At 44.8% G+C, this 23,411-nt stretch overlaps 1 protein-coding gene across 1 annotated transcript in view; it reads left to right on the top strand.

Annotated features, from left to right (window-relative positions):
* The window catches only part of GOLGA7 (golgin A7), a 34,346-nt gene extending 12,846 nt beyond the window's left edge, over positions 1–21,500 (top strand). The window contains exons 3-6 of the mRNA XM_063931879.1: positions 15,847–15,999; positions 17,312–17,413; positions 18,714–18,763; positions 20,331–21,500. Coding sequence (XP_063787949.1) covers positions 15,847–15,999; positions 17,312–17,413; positions 18,714–18,758 — 300 coding nt within the window. The 3' untranslated portion in view covers positions 18,759–18,763; positions 20,331–21,500. The remainder of the gene's footprint in view (positions 1–15,846; positions 16,000–17,311; positions 17,414–18,713; positions 18,764–20,330) is intronic.
* The last annotated feature ends 1,911 nt before the right edge of the window (positions 21,501–23,411 follow it).

Raw genomic sequence — 23,411 nt, 5'->3', positions numbered from 1 at the left:
CGTGTCCAAAATCTGTAAAGGCACACTCTACTCGTAAGGTGGGCTCTTCCTGGCCGGCTGCCCGGGGTGTCTTGGCTGAACAGCTTTGCCAAGCAGCTACTTGGTCTGGGTCGAACACGTTTGCTAAGTTTTACAAGTTCGATACTTTGGCCTCTGATGACCTCAAGTTTGGTCAAGCAGTCTTGCAGGAGCCTCTGCACTCTCCCTCCCGTTCTGGGAGCTTTGGTACATCCCCATGGTACTAATATGGACCCCAGCATCCTCTAGGACGCAAGAGAAAATAGGATTTTAATTACCTACCGGTAAATCCTTTTCTTGTAGTCCGTAGAGGATGCTGGGCGCCCGCCCAGCGCTTCGTTTTCCTGCATTGGTTTTATAGTTCAGTACTGCCTGGTTCCTAGGTAAGTTCTGCGTTCTTTACTGTTTCAGCTGTTGCTGAGTTTTCCGGCATGTTTGCTGGATTTGCCTGTTGTGTGAGCTGGTATGAATCTCGCCACTATCTGTGTAATTCCTCGGGCACAGTTTCTAGACTGAGCCTGGTAGGAGGGGCATAGAGATAGGAGCCAGCCCACACTATTAAACTCTTAAAGTGCCAATGGCTCCTGGTGGACCTGTCTATACCCCATGGTACTAATATGGACTCCAGCATCCTCTACGGACTGCGAGAAAAGGATTTACCGGTAGGTAATTAAAATCCAATTTATGCAAAAAGATTTGATACCTTGTTCGTGACTAAAGGCGGGTACACACTACCCGATTGTGGAATGCCGGCGATGGACGGCTATATTGTTGAATGATGTTTCGTTCAACGATATAGTGCATACACACTGAACATTATATTTCAACAATAGTGTTCAGTGACATCACCGCCGGCATTCCCAAACATGCAGCTTAGCCCGACATTGATGGGTGGAGCTGCCTGTCGGCTAAGTATTGGTGATCAAACATCCCACGGCAGACTCGGGCGCAGTTTGGAAGTGTTTAAACCTTTTTGTTTACTGTATTGCAATATTGGTGATTGTTGAACGGTGTGCGGGAGTGCCCATCGTTAATCGGTCACCAATATTGCCGCCATACACACTGGACGATTTCAGCATAAAAATAAACGATCACGACATTTATGTTGTGAACGTTTATTTTTTAGGCTGAAATCGCCTAGTGTGTACCCCCTTTTAGTTTCAGCCGTGACTGGTAATCATCAAGGAGAACCCTGCTTATAACTGTGTAAGTTTCTACTTGTATGTATGATCTCTTTAAGGAAACGTCTGATCTTCCCATTAAGGTCCAAATTGGAAGTAATAGTGTAAAGTTTAAAGATCTAAGAAGTTCTGTGTTCCATGAATGTTCATGGAATACCAAAGGGAGGTTGTATAGTCTACAATAAGAAAGTATATACTCATAGAAAACATACAGTAAGTCGTCCCTTTTGTTGATTTGATCATCAGTGTAAAAATATGACTGATCGTTCTTTAAAGTATTACCGGCGAGAACGATTGTATGCAAAAATTAAGGCCTCCTTGGTAAGTTGCTTGTCTTACTTAGTTTCTAAGTGACCATGGCATTTAAACATGACATCTCTGTACACTCTGAGCACAATAACAAATTGTTGAAATTTGGGGATAGTGGCATTGTAGCAAGTGCCTAAGCTTGGACTCTTAAGGCTAGGTACACAGCTGGCAGATTAGAAAAACTATTAACTGCCCCTCCGTCACTTACACACCTGAGAGCTGATCTTATATCCCGTGGGTATACACTGTGCAGTAATTGGACTGGGAAACTAAGAATTGGCTGATCTACTGGATAATGACATGCTGTTTACCTAGCCATTGTTGTATCTACAATGGGTGCAGAGTGTGCAGTGCACATGGGCCTAGGGAGGCCCACACCACACACCCTCCACCTGTATAATTACAGTATACTCTCTTCTGGTACCGCGGTGCAGCAGAAATGACTGGGAATCCGACATGGTGGCATTTGCACAGATATTTATGCAGGCACAGTAGGAAAGTCTGAAAAATGGTTTGTTAGTTCCGCACTAGTTGTGTACTGTAAAGCCACATTTGAATATAAAGATATCTGAAAAAAAACAATATAAATGGTGCCACTGTTCAAATCCTCTGGGACACCTATCTATTGGTGGTGCTCCCAAAAAACTTTTGTAGATCAACTACAAGCAAAAACAACGAAAGACAAGACAAAAGAAATCCTTTTCGGGAGCACTCTTATTTGAAAATAATAATAATGATTACGCAATGTATAGTGAAATGATGTGATGATAGTTCTAAAACTTAGCTTTTATTCTATTCCATTAAAATATCGACCTAAATGGTCCAAACGTATTTAAATATCTATTCAACATAGAAATAGAGAAGAGAAAGGTGAAATATAGATGAATAGAAGTGAGCAGATTAGAACTGCCCCACCAGTGTATTCACATAAAGATATAGGTGATCATCTTAGTGATATCCACAGTGCCTGGTATTCCTAAGCGGTCCCCCTTCAAAGTACTAACCAGGTCTATCCTATCAGCTTCCGAGATAGAAGATCGGGCTACTCTCAGGATAGTACGACCTTGAATGATAAGGATGACATATGAAGGAAGAGAGAACCCACTTCTGCTGTCTGTACTCTGCCTGTTATACGTCTCTGGATCAATTGGCACCAGGCTTTTCCAGATGAGAGAGTGTTGGAAGGAAGAACCATCACCAGTTTTGATTGGGAGGGATCATGAATTATTTGGTCTACTTCCACTCAGAATTAGGGCAGAAGGAAGAAGAGAGCACTTCTGCTTTCTGTTGTGACAGCCAAATGTACGCTGGGGAGGGCAGAACCCTTGCCAGCACAGCTATCAGCCAGATGAGAGAGTGCTGAGAGAGAATGAGGTTCTGATGAGTAATCAGACATGTATGATTTGTATTCATTCAATTTTCTTTATATCTTTATGTGAGAGATTGGGAACTCCCTGCCAATAAGTATTCCTTCTAGATACTCTAGATATTCACGATTTTGTGAAAACTGGTGATGGTTCTTCCTTCCAACACACTCTCATCTGGAAAAGCCTGGTGCCAATTGATCCAGAGACGTATAACAGGCAGAGTACAGACAGCAGAAGTGGGTTCTCTCTTCCTTCATATGTCATCCTTATCATTCAAGGTCGTACTATCCTGAGAGTAGCCCGATCTTCTATCTCGGAAGCTGATAGGATAGACCTGGTTAGTACTTTGAAGGGGGACCGCTTAGGAATACCAGGCACTGTGGATATCACTAAGATGATCACCTATATCTTTATGTGAATACACTGGTGGGGCAGTTCTAATCTGCTCACTTCTATTCATCTATATTTCACCTTTCTCTTCTCTATTTCTATGTTGAATAGATATTTAAATACGTTTGGACCATTTAGGTCGATATTTTAATGGAATAGAATAAAAGCTAAGTTTTAGAACTATCATCACATCATTTCACTATACATTGCGTAATCATTATTATTATTTTCAAATAAGAGAGCTCCCGAAAAGGATTTCTTTTGTCTTGTCTTTCGTTGTTTTTGCTTACAGTAGGAAAGTCACCAGCAACATGGCATAGATGCCATGTTCCCGGATACCTGCACAAGCGAAGTAGACTCTAGTTAGGTACAATGTCAGTGTCTACTGCTGGTGTACATGGGCACCCTTCTCCCTTAAACTGCCCCTGTACTTTGCATTACATTAAGCCAGATAAATTCTCTAACCCTTCTAACCTGTCAGGATGTAGGACTGTTGTCTGACAGGGGATGCAATAACCGTATATCAAAACCCAGTCATCAGGTGAGGAAAGATAATGGGAATTGATGATGTCACTGCAAGACCTGGAACAGCTATTCTCACTATATGTACTAAGTACCAATTACTGAGGAGGAAGGGGATCTAGGAGTCACTATTTCAGGTGACAGGAAGGCAGGTAAGCAATGTAATAAAGCAGTACGATGCTTGGTTGCATTGGGAGAGGAATTGGTAGCAGAAAGAAAGAAGTAATAATGCTACTGTGTAGGTCATTGGTATGGCCTCATCTCTTCAGAAGGATTATTTATTAAGTTTCTTATATAGCGCAGCATATTCCGTTGCGCTTTAATTTATATTAATACATTAGAGACTGTAGAATGAAGGGCAAGTAAAATAGTGCATGGCCTACATCACAGAACATACCCAGAAAGACTAAAAAAATCTCAATATGTATAGTTTGGAGCAGAGAAGGGAAAGGGGGACATATATCAAGGGATTTAACAAGGTACGTGAGAGAAACATTCTTCAAAGGAAGAGAAATATTAGAACACGAGGACATGCACTTACACTGGCGGGAGGTAGGTTCAGGGGATACTTGAGGAAAATTACTTCACAGATAGGGTAGTGGACAAGTACATTAGCCTCCCAGCAGAGGTGGTAGAGGTTACAGTAGAGCAATTTAGACATATAGACCTAAGGATAGCCGGAAAAAGAAACGAGGATCAAATAGGGTCTGAGGTAACACTATGGTTAAAAATGGAGCAGACGAGATGGGCCAAGTGGTTCCGTCGAATTCTGTGTTTAAGTGTAAAGGTTTGTCACGGTTTGCATTACTTTAAGATAAAGGGGTACTTTTTATCCTCTACACCAGTGTTTTTCAACCACTGTGCCGTGGCACACTAGTGTGCCCTGAGCAGTCTCCAGGTGTGCCGCCATAGAAGCAGAGCCAGGCCCGTCAGTGTTTTGCCGCTACTGAGGCCCTGGAATGATCAATACTGGTGGGTTTAGTGGTTGCAGAGTCAGTTCTAATTTTGGGCCCGGGCAGTGTTGGGCTCTTCTGGCTTTCTCAGATGTGGCTCAGGCGTTGCCTATGGAGAAGCTGCGACATGACATCCTAGGACACGCAACTGCACCATATGTCACCATTATATTTGAGTGTGCCTTGGCAATATTTAAATCTTGTTCAGTGTGCCAAGAGTTGTAAAAGGTTGAAAATCTCTGCTCTACACCAAAACTTCCCAAAAGTTATTTTATTTAAAGAATGCTGCAAGGAGTCCTTTGGGTGACAACATAGAGTAATAAGATTACTACAGTAATACATTTGTCACTCTGCTGTGACAAATGTAAATAAAATGTCGGTTATCTCAAGTTTTGTCTCTTGGTTGGGGGGCGGAGGAATACCTCTTCTTTTATATAGATTTAATGTTTATTAATAGTTTCCGTTGTTTCGGGATCCTATCTCTGTATATGCTGTTAGCTGTTTAGTAAAAATGATGCAGTTAATGTGATCCTCGGCAGAATTCTATGTACAATGGGGACAGTGACCGATATAGGCTGAGGGGTAATCTAGACGGTATCGGATCTCCCGCCATTCGTTTGCTGTGTTGTTTCTCCACATTCCACAACATCTCTTTGCCGCCTCAGGGCGTCTCAATATCCCATGCATAAAACTAATATTTTTCTGTACAAAATCCTAGGCTGATTTGATTTTGTTGGCTCTGGTTTGAGCTGAAAATGAAATGGCCCAGCCCCTGTCTTCTCTGGGTCAGGTCTCCAGTCCAAATCTCTTTGGTATATGTCCTACCACACAGAGAGTTGTGTCCTGTGCCTGTGTGGGAGTGTTTATGTAGGAATGTATATGCATGCACACAGTGATCAAAGGTTATCTGCACAGATAGATGGGTGTGTGGGTTCATCTTAAAGGGAAGTATTGTTGAAATGTAATTTTGTGTTAGTGATAATGATTCATCCTGCTATGAGGAGATACAGCACAAAACATTTGCAGATGATCCGTAAAAGTACATGTGAGTGATTAGCAGGTAATTATGGCTTGTACCCAAAAGTGTATCAATATACAGAAAGGAGTGTATTACTCCTGTATGGTGCATGCAGCGAGTCTGCCCCTCACAAGTCTTGCTGAACTTTTTAAGAAAAAAAGAAATAGTGACTTGGCAGATGGGGTTTTTGGTTCAGCTCAATTTATCTTGTCCGGGATAATGCAGGTATTTATATAGCTATGAGGGAATCTGGGACACAAGTTGGATCCAAACATGCTTTGTGGTTTCTGCAATAAATTGTGCTGATCCATCAGTATGAATATATATATTTTTTGGGTGTATTACAAAGGGTTTGTTTTAGAACCTCTACCCTGATTTTTAGAACGGGCCAAAAGGCCCTTTGGTGCAGAAAGTCTAATGACTGTGGCTGATTGGGAGTTGATGCATGGCTTTCCATGGATGCAAATTGCCCATTTTAGCATAGAGTACATGTGCAGAAGTAGATTTACGCCTTTTTGTATATCTGTGGCTGAAGCTAAGGGTCTTCGCGTGACATGGGCGTTCTGAGTTGGGAAGTAGGCTGTTGTGGCCATGTGATTGCACGGAACTGTCCGTCTTGTACAATGTCCTGGGTATGTAGCTAGAGGTCTCTGCTATTGTGCATGCAGAGAAGGAAAGTCTGATTCAGACATATCTCTTGCCCATAACATAGGGTTTGTGTGAGCGTCCATACAAAGTATGACGGATGGCAAAACAGTAGGCAGAAAGGCTTCCTGCTTGTAGTCGCAGGGATTCTCGCATAAGAAACTAATGGGCAAAAAGAGGCGAGCATTCAAAAATATAAATCGGATGGGAAAGCTGAGTCATTCCTGTACTATAAGGATTGTAAAAAAATATGCAAAAAAGAAATAAGTGTGGCTAAAATAAAAACTGAAAAGCTAGTAGCGAAGGAAAGTAAATCAAACCCCAAAAAGTTTTCTTTAAACGCATCAACAGCAAAAGATTAAAGAAGTAGAGTATAGGCCCTTTAAAGGACAAGTTGGGCGTCTTAATCAAAGACGATAATGACATAGCAGAAAAAGTAAATACGTCTTTCTCATCTATATTCACAAGAGAGGACCGGATGGCGGGATTAACACACAACCTCAGCAACGATAATATCCCACTGCTAAGTGCTTATTTAAGTGAGGAAGTGGGCTGGGACTGATTTAAAAAATAAGATTAATAAATCACCTGGTCCCGACTGAATTCACCCAATGGTTCTCATGGAACTACATTTCGAACTACAAAGTCCGCTATTTTTGATTTTCAAGGACTCTCTTACATCAGGCATGATTCCCAAAGACTGGCGTATAGCGGAAGTTGTGTCAATATTCAAAAAGGGCACTAAATATGGACCGGATAATTATAGACCAGTAAGTCTTACATCTATAGTGGGGAAAGTACTGAAAGGTATTTTAAGGGATAGAATACAGAAGTTCCTTGACGCCAATAAGGTTATTAATGGGAACCAACATGGATTTGTGAAGTATAGCTCATGTCAAACAAACTTATTAGGCTTTTATGAAACGGTTAGCGCAAACCTAGATAAAGGTAAGGAGGTGGATGTAATCTTTTCAGATTTTGCTAAAGCTTTTGATACAGCACCACACATGAGATTTATCTATAAGTTACAAGAACTGGGGCTAGGAAGCACAATATGCACTTGGGTTACAAAGTGGTTGGATGATAGGGAGCAGCGAGTTGTGGTAAATTCAACTTTTTCAAATTGGACTGAAGTACCAAGTGGCGTGCCACAAGGGTCTGCACATGTACTACTATTGTTCAAGTTTTTCATTAATGATCTAGAAGAAGGCCTAGAGAGCATTGGGGGGGGGGGGGGGGGGATGATTTGGGGAGATGCTGAGTATCTTCAGAACAACTTACTTAAACTGGAAGCATGGGCAGCAAAATGGAGAATGAGGTTCAATATAGACAAGTGTAAGGTAATGCACTTTGGCAGCAAGAACAAAAATACTACCTACATACTTAAACAAGTGGAAAAGCTAGGGGATTCTGTACTGGAAAAAGATTTAGGTGTTCACATAGATAAACTCAGCGGTAGTATCCAAAGTATGATTGCAGCAAACAAGATATTAGCATGCATAAAGCAGGGAATTGATGCAAGGGACGAGTGTGTTCTACTCCCATTATATAAATCACTTGTGAGGCCATATCTCGAATACTGTGCACAATTTTGGGCATCATACTACAAAAAGGATATCCTGGAACTAGAAAAGGTTCAGAGACAGGCGACCAAATGGATTAAGGGGATGGAGACGCTAGAATACGAGGAAAGGCTTGTTAAGGTAGGCATGTCTACACTGGAAAAGAGGAGATTAAGAGGGGGACATGATTAACATTTTCAAATATATAAAGGGACAATACACAGAGTTTGCGGGGTATTTGTTTTTGGTAAGATCAACACAGGGGACACGTGGACATCCACTTAGGTTAGAGGAGAGGAGGTTTTGCACACAGAGATAAAAAGGTTTCTTCACAGTAAGTTCAATACGTATTTGGAATTCCCTGCCAGAGAGAGTAGTAATGGCGGACTCTGTCATTACTTTTAAGAATGGGATAGATAAATTCCTAATGGATTAGGATATACCGTGTTATGATGGTAGATTGTGCACTATAGTTAAAAAAAAAAAAAAAGGAATAAACATGATGGCCAACAGTCACAACAGATAAAACTAGTCCTAAAAATAATAGTGTAAGAGACCACTAGTAGGTTGAACTTGATGAACAAATTGTCTTTTTTTCAATCTCAAACTGTAATGCGACATATTAAGTTCTAGACTCAATTATAATTTATTTTCTCTGACGTCCTAAGTGGATGCTGGGACTCCGTAAGGACCATGGGGAATAGCGGCTCCGCAGGAGACTGGGCACAACTAAAGAAAGCTTTAGGACTACCTGGTGTGCCCTGGCTCCTCCCTCTGACCCTCCTCCAGACCTCAGTTAGAATTTTGTGCCCGGCTGAGCTTGATGCACACTAGGGGCTCTCCTGAGCTCCTAGAAAAAGAAAGTTTATTTTAGGTTTTTTATTTTCAGTGAGATCTGCTGGCAACAGACTCACTGCTACGAGGGACTAAGGGGAGAGAAGCGAACCTACCTGCTTGCAGCTAGCTTGGGCTTCTAAGGCTACTGGACACCATTAGCTCCAGAGGGATCGAACACAGGGCCCGATCTCGATCGTCCGTTCCCGGAGCCGCGCCGCCGTCCCCCTTACAGAGCCAGAAGCAAGAAGAGTCCTGGAAATCGGCGGCAGAAGACTTCGGTCTTCAAACAAGGTAGCGCACAGCACTGCAGCTGTGCGCCATTGCTTCCCATGCACACCTCACACTCCGGTCACTGATGGGTGCAGGGTGCTGGGGGGGGGGGGCGCCCTGGGCTGCAATATTAAGTACCTTGGCTGGCAAAAAAACACATAATATAGTCATAGAGACTATATATGTGTAAAATACCCCTGCCAGATATACATAGAAAAAAGCGGGAGAAGTCAGCCGAAAAAGGGGCGGGGCTATCTCCCTCAGCACACTGGCGCAATTTTCCCTCACAGCTCCGCTGGAAGGATCGCTCCCAGGCTCTCCCCTGCAGTTTCCAGACTACATAGGGTAAAAAAGAGAGGGGGGGCACTAAATTTAGGCGCAATATTGTGTATACAAGCAGCTATTGGGAAAAATCACTCAGTTATAGTGTTAATCCCTGTGTTATATAGCGCTGTTGGTGTGTGCTGGCATACTCTCTCTCTCCCCAAAGGGCTTTGTGGGGTCCTGTCCTCAGTCAGAGCATTCCCTGTGTGTGTGCGGTGTGTCGGTACGGCTGTGTCGACATGTTTGATGAGGAGGCTTATGTGGAGGCGGAGCAAGTGCCGATAAATGTGATGTCACCCCCTGCGGGGCCGACACCTGAGTGGATGGACTTGTGGAAGGAATTACGTGAAAGTGTCAACTCCTTACATAAAAGGTTTGACGACATATCAGATGTGGGACAGCTGGCTTCTCAGCTTGTGCCTGCCCAGCTGTCTCAAAAGCCATCAGGGGCTCTGAAACGCCCGCTACCTCAGATGGCAGACACAGATGTCGACACGGATACTGAATCCAGTGTCGACGACGATGAGACAAATGTACATTCCAATAGGGCCACACGTTACATGATTGAGGCAATGAAAAATGTGTTGCACATTTCTGATATTACCCCAGGAACCACAAAAAAGGGTATTATGTTTGGGGAGAAAAAACTACCAGTGGTTTTTCCCCCATCTGAGGAATTAAATGAGGTGTGTGAAGAAGCGTGAGCTTCCCCCGATAAGAAACTGGTAATTTCTAAAAGGTTACTAATTGCGTACCCTTTCCTGCCAGAGGATAGGTCACGTTGGGAAACATCCCCTAGGGTGGATAAAGCGCTCACACGTCTGTCAAAAAAGGTGGCACTACCGTCTCAGGATACGGCCGCCCTAAAGAGCCTACTGATAGGAGGCAGGAGGCTATCCTGAAGTCTGTATATACACACTCAGGTATTATACTGAGACCAGCTATTGCTTCAGCATGGATGTGCAGTGCTGCAGCTGCGTGGTCAGATTCCCTGTCGGAAAATATTGATACCCTAGACAGGGACACTATATTGCTATCCATAGAGCATATAAAAGACGCAGTCTTATACATGAGAGATGCACAGAGGGATATTTGCCGGCTGGCATCTAAAATAAGTGCAATGTCCATTTCTGCCAGGAGAGAATTATGGACTCGGCAGTGGACGGGTGATGCAGATTCTAAAAGGCACATGGAAGTTTTGCCTTATAAGGGTGAGGAGTTGTTCGGTGATGGTCTCTCGGACCTCGTTGCCACAGCAACAGCTGGGAAGTCAGCATTTTTACCCCTTGTTCCCTCACAGCCAAAGAAAGCACCGTATTATCAGGTACAGTCCTTTCGGCCCCATAAAGGCAAGCGGGTTAAAGGCGCGTCCTTTCTGCCCAGAGGCAGAGGTAGAGGGAAAAAGCTGCAGCATACAGCCAGTTCCCAGGAGCAAAAGTCCTCCCCCGCTTCCTCCAAGTCCACCGCATGACGCTGGGGCTCCACAGGCGGAGCCAGGTACGGTGGGGGCCCGTCTCAAAAACTTCAGCAATCAGTGGGCTCGCTCACGGGTGGATCCCTGGATCCTTCAAGTAGTATCTCAGGGGTACAAGCTGGAATTCGAGACGTCTCCCCCCCGCCGTTTCCTCAAATCTGCCTTGCCAACAACTCCCTCAGGCAGGGAGGCAGTGCTAGAGGCAATTCACAAGCTGTATTCCCAGCAGGTGATAGTCAAGGTGCCCCTCCTTCAACAAGGACGGGGTTACTATTCCACAATGTTTGTGGTACCGAAACCGGACGGTTCGGTGAGACCCATTTTAAATTTGAAATCCTTGAACACATATATAAAAAAATTCAAGTTCAAGATGGAATAGCTCAGGGCGGTTATTTCAAGCCTGGACGAGGGGGATTACATGGTATCACTGGACATCAAGGATGCTTACCTGCATGTCCCCATTTACCATCATCACCAGGAGTACCTCAGATTTGTGGTACAGGATTGTCATTACCAATTCCAGACGTTGCCGTTTGGTCTGTCCACGGCACCGAGGGTATTTACCAAGGTAATGGCCGAAATGATGATACTCCTTCGAAAAAAGGGAGTTTTAATTATCCCGTACTTGGACGATCTCCTGATAAAGGCGAGGTCCAGGGAGCAGTTGTTGGTCGGGGTAGCACTATCTCGGGAGGTGCTACAACAGCACGGTTGGATTCTAAATATTCCAAAGTCACAGCTGGTTCCTGGGGATGGTTCTGGACACAGAACAGAAAAAAGTGTTTCTCCCGGAGGAGAAAGCCAAGGGGCTGTCATCTCTAGTCAGAGGCCTTCTGAAACCAAAACAGGTGTCGGTGCATCACTGCACGCGAGTCCTGGGAAAAATGGTAGCTTCCTACGAAGCAATTCCATTCGGCAGGTTCCATGCAAGGACTTTTCAGTGGGACCTGTTGGACAAGTGGTCCGGATCGCATCTTCAGATGCATCGGCTGATAACCCTGTCTCCAAGGACCAGGGTGTCTCTGCTGTGGTGGCTGCAAAGTGCTCATCTTCAAGAGGGCCGCAGATTCGGCATACAGGACTGGGTCCTCGTGACCACGGATGCCAGCCTTCGAGGCTGGGGGGCAGTCACACAGGGAAGAAACTTCCAAGGACTATGGTCAAGTCAGGAGACTTCCCTACACATAAATATTCTGGAACTGATGGCCATTTACAATGCCCTAAGTCAGGCAAAACCCCTGCTTCAAAACCAGCCGGTACTGATCCAGTCAGACAACATCACGGCAGTCGCCCATGTAAACCGGCAGGGCGGCACAAGAAGCAGGACGGCGATGGCAGAAGCCACAAGGATTCTCCGATGGGCGGAAAATCACGTATTAGCACTGTCAGCAGTGTTCATTCCGGGAGTGGACAACTGGGAAGCAGACTTCCTCAGCAGGCACGACCTCCACCCGGGAGAGTGGGGACTTCATCCAGAAGTCTTCCAACTGATTGTAAACCGTTGGGAAAGGCCACAGGTGGACATGATGGTGTCCCGCCTAAACAAAAAGCTAGAAAGATATTGCGCCAGGTCAAGAGACCCTCAGGCGATAGCTGTGGACGCTCTAGTGACACCGTGGGTGTACCGGTCGGTTTATGTGTTCCCTCCTCTTCCTCTCATACCCAAGGTACTGAGGATAATAAGGAGAAGAGGAGTAAGAACTATACTCATTGTTCCGGATTGGCCAAGAAGAGCTTGGTACCCGGAACTTCAAGAAATGATCTCAGAGGACCCATGGCCTCTGCCGCTCAGACAGGACCTGCTGCAGCAGGGGCCCTGTCTATTCCAAAACTTACCGCGGCTGCGTTTGACGGCATGGCGGTTGAACACCGGATCCTTAAGGAAAAGGGCATTCCGGAGGAAGTCATTCCTACGCTGATTAAAGCTAGGAAAAAAGTGACCGCAAACCATTATCACCGCATTTGGCGAAAATATGTTGCGTGGTGTGAGGCCAGGAAGGCCCCAACGGAGGAATTTCAGCTGGGCCGTTTTCTGCACTTCCTACAGTCAGGGGTGACTATGGGCCTAAAATTGGGTTCCATTAAGGTCCAGATTTCGGCTCTGTCGATTTTCTTCCAGAGAGAACTGGGTTCACTACCTGAAGTTCAGACATTTGTTAAGGGAGTGCTGCATATTCAGCCCCCTTTTGTGCCTCCAGTGGCACCTTGGGATCTCAACGTGGTGTTGGATTTCCTAAAGTCACATTGGTTTGAGCCACTTAAAACCGTGGAATTAAAATATCTCACGTGGAAAGTGGTCATGCTGTTGGCCTTGGCTTCGGCCAGGCGTGTGTCAGAATTGGCGGCTTTGTCATGTAAAAGCCCTTATCTGATTTTCCATATGGATAGGGCAGAATTGAGGACTCGTCCCCAGTTTATCCCTAAGGTGGTATCAGCCTTTCATTTGAACCAACCAATCGTGGTGCCTGCGGCTACTAAAGACTTGGAGGCTTTCAAGTTGTTGGACGTAGTCAGGGCCCTGAGAATTTATGTTTCCAGGACAGCTAGTGTCAGGAAAACTGACTCGTTGTTTATCCTGTATGCACCCAACAAGCTGGGTGCTCCTGCTTCAAAGCAGACTATTGCTCGCTGGATCTGTAGTACGATTCAGCTTGCACATTCTGCGGCTGGACTGACTCATCCTAAATCAGTGAAAGCCCATTCCACGAGGAAGGTGGGCTCTTCTTGGGCGGCTGCCCGAGGGGTCTCTGCTTTACAACTTTGCCGAGCAGCTACTTGGTCGGGGTCAAACACATTTGCTAAATTCTACAAGTTTGACACCCTGGCTGAGGAGGACCTAGAGTTTGCCCATTCGGTGCTGCAGAGTCATCCGCACTCTCCCGCCCGTTTGGGAGCTTTGGTATAATCCCCATGGTCCTTACGGAGTCCCAGCATCCACTTAGGACGTCAGAGAAAATAAGATTTTACTCACCGGTAAATCTATTTCTCGTAGTCCGTAGTGGATGCTGGGCGCCCATCCCAAGTGCGGATTGTCTGCAATACTTGTATATAGTTATTGTTTAACTAAAGGGTTATTGTTGAGCCATCTGTTGAGAGGCTCAGTTATTGTTCATACTGTTAACTGGGTATAGTATCACGAGTTATACGGTGTGATTGGTGTGGCTGGTATGAGTCTTACCCGGGATTCAAAATCCTTCCTTATTGTGTCAGCTCTTCCGGGCACAGTATCCTAACTGAGGTCTGGAGGAGGGTCATAGAGGGAGGAGCCAGTGCACACCAGGTAGTCCTAAAGCTTTCTTTAGTTGTGCCCAGTCTCCTGCGGAGCCGCTATTCCCCATGGTCCTTACGGAGTCCCAGCATCCACTACGGACTATGAGAAATCTAATTATTGCGGTGATAAGAAATCTAATTATTGGTGAGTAAAATCTAATTATTGCGGTGATAAGAAATTTAGGATCCGTCTGAATGTATCTTAAACACATGCAGGGACAGGACCTCCGAAAAGCTTGTTGCTGTGATGTGTTAGAAGTGACTCCATGTGTGTGGGGTTCAGTATGATTGACCATCGGACGGGATGCCTGCGGTCACTATACCAATGCCGGAATCCCGATCTGTGAAATTACTACAGGGGCGAGTGAAGTACGTGTCGTGTCCCTCCCCCCAAGCCTCAGCCTAACCCTAAAGCTGGCCATATGCCTGCAGATTGATTGATTGTCCGATCTGGCTGGTTGGAACGAAAATCTGGTAATGTATGGGAACAAATGTCAATTGACCATTTGCTCCCAAACACTGAAAAGAAGCCAAAAATAGTCAATCAGACAAATTGGTTAAATCCATTTGATTTGACCAATTTGTCTGACCGTTTTTGTTAGTTTTCCGCTATTTCGGAGCAAATGGTTAATTGTCATTTGCTCCCATACATTACCAGGTCTTCATTTCAACCAGCCAGATTTGACAATCTTCAGATGTATGGCCAGTCTAACCACCCCCCCGTCGGTGCACAATCCCTAAGAACACCCCCCCACCCGATCCCTGTTGCCGGGATATCCGAGGAAATAGTGTAGAAAGTAGCCCAAAGATTTCAAGGGCTAAAGGTCCGTACACACTGGTTGATATATCGGCCGTTCTCTTGAATGTCCGATATATCGCGGGACCATCGGCCAGTGTGTACAGCCGATACGTCTGTGAACTCCTTCGTTCACAGACGTATCGCGTCAGCCGCGCAGCACAGCCGACGGCCAATATATCTACCGATATATTGGCGCATCGCTGTGTGTGTACGGCGGTCGGCCGACCGCCGGTACACATGCTGCAGTGGCCGGCGGTGATTGACAGCTGAACTGGGCGGGCGTGTGTACACGCCCGCCCAGTTCATGACGTCAGTCCCCGACGGATCGAGCAGTGTGTATGCTCAACACACTGCCCGATCCGTCCATAGATATATCTATTAGTGTGTACCCACCTTAACACCATCTGAAGATGAAGCTGGCTACTGAGGCCAAGCTCTGGAATTGCTTGGTAAACAAAGTAACCCCCAAAGAAACCTACATATTTTACAGTTGGGAGATACTTAATATTTGCAGGCAACCCAAAGAAAGCTAGTGTTTTGGGGAGATATTCTCCACTGTTAATAAATAATCCCTTAAATAAGAAAATCTGGGTTCCTACATCCGATAAGGAGTCTGATCCTCTGTTGCTGGGTGGCGATATAAAGTTAAAGGTTGGATTTTTGTACCGGACGTTCCAAACAGCACTCATCTGGTGCACAGGAAGTCCTTTACATATTGGTGGATGACCATTTCCTTTGGAATGGTCAGCTGGTCTACCTGTTCTGTTTGCTGTAGTGTCATGCCGATGCCTGCCCTGCGGGCTGTAATGTTTTATGACAATAATTGCTTTCCATACCTTTTTTAAGAAAAATAAGTTATTTTGAGAATGTGTATGTATTCTGCTCATTATCTTGTTTCATTCTTTAGGTGGACAGACAGCAGTTTGAGGAGACTGTGCGGACACTGAACAATCTGTTTGCAGAGGCAGAGAAGCTAGGGGGCCAGTCCTATCTGGAGGGCTGCCTGGCCTGCCTCACCGCCTACACCATATTCCTGTGCATGGAGACACACTATGAGAAGGTGGGTGTGCCTGCTGTTCTTTATCATGTCCTGCCGCAAAGCCAGTATGGATTATGTCGTGTGACTAGTCCAATCTCCGCTAAAGGAAGCATTCTCAAGCTGCCTTCTTGACTTCTTTTAAATTCATCCAGATTAGTTTATTCTCCAGAAGAATTACAGCTTAGTGCGGATATAAAATGAGCCGTTTTTATTCCCGGTCAACTGTGTTTAAATTAGGTTTTTTGGAGAATGAATCGAGACCTTTCAGCAGCTCCTAGATGAAATAGTTTGCCACGTACAGACAGATCCTGGATTTATTTATTCAGCCAGGGCTGCCCAGACTCTGGTAAACCCCATCCCTGCCTTTAAGTATAAGGAGACCGTGCTCCCATCTACACCCACTTCGCCGCCCGACAGCAAAGTGGTTAATAGGCGGCAGTCTGTGTTCTCAACCTGACCGTAAATATTGGGTCTTTGGACAGCTCTTCCTAAGTGCTATGAGAAAGCAGCTGACTTGGATGAATTCACCTCTGTGAGAGGTATATAGTGCAAGCATACAAGTGTGTTCCTAGGAAGAGGGTTTATGTATTTATCCTTCTCCCAATTCCTGTGGATTAACCCATGTGCTGCCAAAACTAAAGGACCCAAACATACAAAGTTGGGACATGTAGATAAATATAAAAGTTACCCCACCATAGTTGCGTGTTGGCGTATTACAAGCCATTGTCTTCGCTAATGCCTGGTCGGTAGCTTCCTTCTGTGTACCTCCACAGTTGTTCTGATCAGCAATCCCTCTTATCTCCTACCAGTCAGGCGCTGTAGGTGGTGGCTTCTTTGTAGTTACAATGCCCCTTCACTGATACGGGATTAGTAAGCATGCACCTGTTGCCCACATGTGGGAATGAGCCACTTTGTGAATCTGGCAGTCTCTGAATTGTTCAGGACCTTACTGAGGCACTTTGTCTATTCTTATACATGTTTGGGAATCCCTCCTACCCCAAAATAACTGTGTGTGCAGTTTGTGTGTGGAAATCTCTACTTCTATGTAGGATGCAACAAATATTTTAGTTATTTCCTTTTTAATCTTTCTTCCTAACCAGCGTTGGTCGGAATCTTCTTTTCTCATTTACTCTCTAATGCCAGTGGCATTTTATATATAGTAAGGGGTGTAGATGGATTCTGCACCATGCTGTGTACAAGGAGGGATGTTCGCCATTAATGTTCTTTCATTTGTCCATTCTATCTGCGTGCCTGTCCTCTCTGGTTCCTGTTGTTTTATCACTTACTGACATTTATATAGTGTGTACTTACCTCCCTCCCCTTATCTTCCCAGGTTCTGAAGAAAATTGCTAAGTACATTCAGGAGCAGAATGAGAAGATTTATGCTCCCCAAGGTCTGCTGCTGACTGACCCCATAGAGAGGGGTCTCCGAGTGGTATCCTTTGCTGCATTTTGGTAGCTGTGGCTTCTATGGAGCCATTTAAAGGGCAAGTGAGCTGAAAAGATAGTTATGTCCATTGAACATTGTTAAACAATTGTTTAATCCATTTAAGCAGCCTGTTGCCGGGTTCTCTAGCATTTCTTTTCTATGTTGTGTATTAAAATGTTAGCAAAATAATAAATGAGGTTCCCCTGGGACCCCATTCTCTTGTCAGAGAGCGTTTTATATCCGTGTATTATGCCCTGTGACAGGCGAGCTCTCTAAAGCCCCCACAGATGTTGAGCTATGATGTGTGGAGGCCCTATCCCAGGAATGAGTACTCAATGTACGTTGTGCAGTATACTTTAATGATCAGTGTATCATACCAGCCTGTAGCCCTCTTTAGGAGTCTGTGCTCTCCTCCGGCTTTTCCCACCTCGGCAGTACTTCTGCAAGGAACCGTAACAAACTCTCTCCTGTAGTGACCCAACTGTGGTAATTGGACTTGCCTACAAATATGGGGCCGTAGGCTCTAACTGCATTGTAGATGGGGTTATCACTACAGGAAGGAGGAACACATAGTGCGCCAGAAGTGGGAACATGGTATGGTGGCTACATGTGATCTTTTTTTTTTTTTTCCATCTTAGAAACTGGGAATTATCCAGCCCTGTGTTAATACTATCCTAGGCAACTTGTGCCTCTGTAGGTTTTATGAAACTACAAGCCGCGGCATGCTCTGAGATAGCTGGAGGCCATTGGTTATCTAGGCCTGCTCCAATATTTTAATTTCTTATAAGGAGCCTGGCCTTAACTGCGTAGTTGGGAATGCCACCTATGAGTAGGATCGTTATCTGGCATGTTTGTAGATGTGGTCAGAAGGTAAGCGCTGTCAGTCTATATAGTCCTCCGACTGCGTTAAGAGGCTAATGGTGCTGGAAACTATTCAGCCGGGATGTAAAGATCTCATTAAAACTGGACAAAATGGATGCTGATCCTGTAGGTCGTCGGGCAGGATCCAGCCTGTTTGTTTTGTCTATTACATTGACCATCAGAAGTGCATGCTCACTGATGGATCTGCCCAAGGTGGCACTCAGCAGTAGGTTCTTTCTCACTAAGCTAAAGGCCCCAACACAAACCAGATGCAACCTCTGCACTTTGTTTTACATTATAATCTGTCTGTTTCTTTGTGCCGACTCCCCTCTATCTGTACTACTTTCGTCATCATCCCCGTCAAATTTTTATTAGAGGCGCTCTTCAGATAAATTTACATGACTTGTGTTCTACTGTAGGTCATGTTCCTTGACATAATTTGTAGATTGAGATCACAATTTATGAGGACAGAAGCCTGACCGGCAGATAGGACAGGTATGTTATATGCCATGTCTTCATAGGATCTGTATATCCGTTTTCACTGAAGGTCAAATGATATGAAACTGGTCAGCTGAGAACTATTTATTTAGCATGAAGGATTTCCATTATACAACGAGCCACCAAGTTTCAGTTGGTTACGTTGATGGCTTGTTTGGAGGTGATGAGGATATGTTGATACTTAAGGGAAAGTGATAAAAAGTAAATATGTTTGGACAAGATACTGTTCCCATGGCAGGGACTTAGTAGCTGATTGGTTGGTACTTTATCCCTCAGCAAGCTTTGATACATAGGCTCCTAATTTCCATGCTACAGGCTGTGGTGGTCTATGTGCTAAGCCTTGGGGAGAGATAAAGTAGGCAAAGATAAACTACCAACCAACCAGCTCCTAGATGCTATTTTTCAAACACAGCCTAAAATGTGGCAGTTGGGAGCTGATTGGCTGGTACTTTACCTCCGTCCACTTTATCTCTCTCCAAGGCTTAGTACATAGACCCCTGTGTTTTGAAAAATGTAAGGAGCTGATTGGTTGGTGCTTTATTTCTCTCCAAGTTTTGATGCTTGTGCTCCAGGACTGCTGCTCCCAGCATTGACCAGGTGCGGGACCTCAAGTCCAAACAGAGCTATACTAGACTACAACAAGTGTGTCTGTTTCCTAATGAGACATTTAGTGATCACTCAGAAAGAAAGCCAGATGTTCCATCTCTCATTTGTTTACACAGAGATAATTATGTCTACAGTGATCTGAATGTGGCCAGTCACAAGCACTCGCTTTAATGAGCCCTTAGGGCTGATCAGTACTAGCAGTTGGTGTGAACTTAGAGCTAGATGTACTCTCTGCGGTTAGTAGATGCAGCAGGTAAGTGAAAGCTTAGATGAATTGCCCACCCAGTTAGTGCACTTATTCTGATCACTAAAATGTTGTGCAGGATTATATTATACTGGAGAATTGTGCATGGGTCTATCCTTGAGATATGATGAGCCGTCTTTTGGGAAGTTGATAGTGTTTAGTACAGTTTCCCAAACTCTGCTATTACAGTCCAGGTTTTACGGATATCCTTGCTTGATTGCGCACAGGAGACTTAATTAGTACCTCAATCAGATTGATGGAACCATCTGGTCTCATGGATATACTTAAAACCTGGACTGTGAGGGCTGTAACACACGCTCCGGTTTTCCCCGGATAGCAAAAAGCCGGACGGGGTCTTTCACACACAACGGCTTTGAGCAGTGTGTAATGCTATGCGCATGCGCAGCAGCGACGTGTGAATGGACACATTGCGCTGCATGTGTCTCTGCAGCACGGCAGCGTTAAAAAGCTGTCCAGGATTTAGCCGGACGGCGGGAGCCGGCGCGTGTGTTACAGCCCTAATAGCGGAGTTTGGAGAAACTCTCTGGTTGAATTGCCAGAAGTAATACATGCAAACTTTAGATCGGTCTCATCATATTATTAGCTGAACATACTTTAATAGTACATGCTTATCTTGTACAGATATTGTCCGTTTGCGCTCTGAACCATATCCGTGTAATAGTTTAATTTGCATTATGTCCATTTTGTACCTAGGTGATCGATCGTTGTGCTGTAAATTCTCTCCACCGCAAAGACCGTCCTCCCTGACATTCCTTCAGTTGCCATTCCTATGTCTGCAGCACACCCTTCATGATTTCTCCAAACTCTACCCCATGGACGCTGTGCCAATCTGTGACCCTGCCAGCTTTCTCTCTCCCTCTCTCTCTGTGGCTGTTCATTTGCTCGGCCAGTATATCAGGGGAGACTGGTGAATATGGCTCTGCAGAAAGGGCGTCCGGGGAGAATCTCTGCATAGTGCCAATGTTGTGAAAGCTGTACGGATCTCATTATGCTGTGGCATCTTCCTTGGCAGACACTTTTATTCTAGTAGCTGTAGAGTGGACGTGGTAGATCGTAAGGATGGAAAAAGACAATAGTATGAAGAAATGCATTTCATGAGCCAGGACTTGGTGTAAAGCGTTGTAATGGATGCAGGGTGGTGTGGGGATGGAACTGACTTTCCTTACAGCCGAATGTCAATCAGTCATATAAGGGCTGAATGCATTGCTCAGCAAAGATGACACCTTCCCCTTATATATAATTTATATTTAATTATACTATTGTCATTACCTCTTATTGCCCAACTGAATTATGTGCGTTTTCGTTACTTTTTAATAGCTGCTCCCCAATTTTTGGATATTTGAGGTTTATATTGTACCTGTTTTATATTGTACCAAAAGAGGATATCTGATTTGTGACTTTTTTTCTTTCTTCCTTTGCTCTGCTTGAAACTCAGAAATGCCGTCTTCATAACTATCATGTTGATCTAAATAACCATTTTATTTTTTTTTCTTCACATTTCGGATCACAGTATTGACTGCTGCCCACATATGGATTATGAATGACGGCCTACACCTGTGTAGGAGCATATGCACATTATTGTGAATCATGGTAGCCCACAGCATCTGAAACCAGATAGTGCAGTGCTTGTGGGCAGCGGCAATTATTAATCCTGCTCAACCACCCTGGGTTCTCTGACACAATCGGTGCAGCTGCTGGTAGCGGAACCGCTCATTCATCGGCTATGTGGGGTATCTGGTTGTCACTAGTACCCCATTGCTCATGCTATTGGAATCTTCCATCTTGTGTACATTAAGTCACTGTAACAGACAATGTGCTTTTATGTATTGGATTTATTATAAATAAACATTTAATTTATAGAGATATCGTGGAATCTGTCCTTTACTTGTAATTTCATGGTTTAAGAGGGTTGTGTTGTTTTTTTGTTTGTTTTTTACAGACACATTTGAAGTAATTGCATGAGCCAGTGACCCCTGAACACAATAACCCAGTCTCTTTCATTATATTTATGTAGTGATTTGTGTTTTGTCTGATTAAGCCTGCTTATATACACTGCTCAAAAAAATAAAGGGAACACAAACACAATGTAACTCCAAATCAATCACACTTCTGTGAAATCAAACTGTCCACTCAGGAAGCAACACTGATTGACAATCAATTTCACATGATGTTGTGCAAATGGAATAGACAACAGGTGGGAATTATAGGCAATTAGCAAGACACCCCCAATAAAGGAGTTGTTCTGCAGGTGGTGACCACAGACCACTTCTCAGCTCCTATGCTTTCTGGCTGATGTTTTGGTCACTTTTGAAAGCTGGCAGTGCTTTCACTCTAGTGGTAGCATGAGACGGAGTCTACAACCCACACAAGTGGCTCAGGTAGTGCTGCTCATCCAGGATGGCACATCAATGCGAGCTGTGGCAAGAAGGTTTGCTGTGTCTGTCAGCGTAGTGTCCAGAGCATGGAGGCGCTACCAGGAGACAGGCCAGTACATCAGGAGACGTGGAGGAGGCCGTAGGAGGGCAACAACCCAGCAGCAGGACCGCTACCTCCGCCTTTGTGCAAGGAGGAACAGGAGGAGCACTGCCAGAGCCCTGCAAAATGACCTCCAGCAAGCCACAAATGTGCATGTGTCTACTCAAACGATCAGAAACAGACTCCATGAGGGCCGACGTCCACAGGTGGGGGTTGTGCTTACAGCCCAACACCGTGCAGGACGTTTGGCATTTGCCAGAGAACACCAAGATTGGCAAAATCGCCACTGGCGCCCTGTGCTCTTCACAGATGAAAGCAGGTTCTCACTGAGCACATGTGACAGACGTGACAGAGTCTGGAGACACCAAGGAGAACGTTCTGCTGCCTGCAACATCCTCCAGCATGACCGGTTTGGCAGTGGGTCAGTAATGGTGTGGGGTGGCATTTCTTTGGGGGGCCGCACAGCCCTCTATGTGCTCGCCAGAGGTAGCCTGACTGCCATTAGGTACCGAGATGAGATCCTCAGACCCCTTGTGAGACCATATGCTGGTGTGGTTGGCCCTGGGTTCCTCCTAATGCAAGACAATGCTAGACCTCATGTGGCTGGAGTGTGTCAGCAGTTCCTGCAAGACGAAGGCATTGATGCTATGGACTGGCCCGCCCGTTCCCCAGACCTGAATCCAATTGAGCACATCTGGGACATCATGTCTCGCTCCATCCACCAACGCCACGTTGCACCACAGACTGTCCAGGAGTTGGCGGATGCTTTAGTCCAGGTCTGGGAGGAGATCCCTCAGGAGACCATCCGCCACCTCAACAGGAGCATGCCCAGGCGTTGTAGGGAGGGCACGTGGAGGCCACACACACACTACTGAACCTCATTTTGACTTGTTTAAAGGACATTACATCAAAGTTGGATCAGCCTGTAGTGTGTTTTTCCACTTTAATTTTGAGTGTGACTCCAAATCCAGACCTCCATGGGTTAATAAATTTGATTTCCATTGATAATTTTTGTGTGATTTTGTTGTCAGCACATTCAACTATGTAAAGAACAAAGTATTTAATAAGAATATTTCATTCATTCAGATCTAGGATGTGTTTTTTTAGTGTTCCCTTTATTTTTTTGAGCAGTGTATGTACTGTCAGTTGACCAGAACGTCCGTCCTTCAGCTAGTCCTAAATACAATTGCATTTATTTACCGTTCTTCTGTTTGTCAACACACACAGGGAAATAATTTTGTTGCTCCGTACTTGCATTTAACACTGAGGAACATTTTACTGTTACTTTTAATTATAATA

This window comes from Pseudophryne corroboree, chromosome 6, assembly GCF_028390025.1.
Source record: "Pseudophryne corroboree isolate aPseCor3 chromosome 6, aPseCor3.hap2, whole genome shotgun sequence".
Classification (NCBI taxonomy): Eukaryota; Metazoa; Chordata; class Amphibia; order Anura; family Myobatrachidae; genus Pseudophryne; species Pseudophryne corroboree.
Note: the sequence above shows the minus strand (reverse complement) of the source record. Positions and strands in the feature narration are given on the sequence as shown.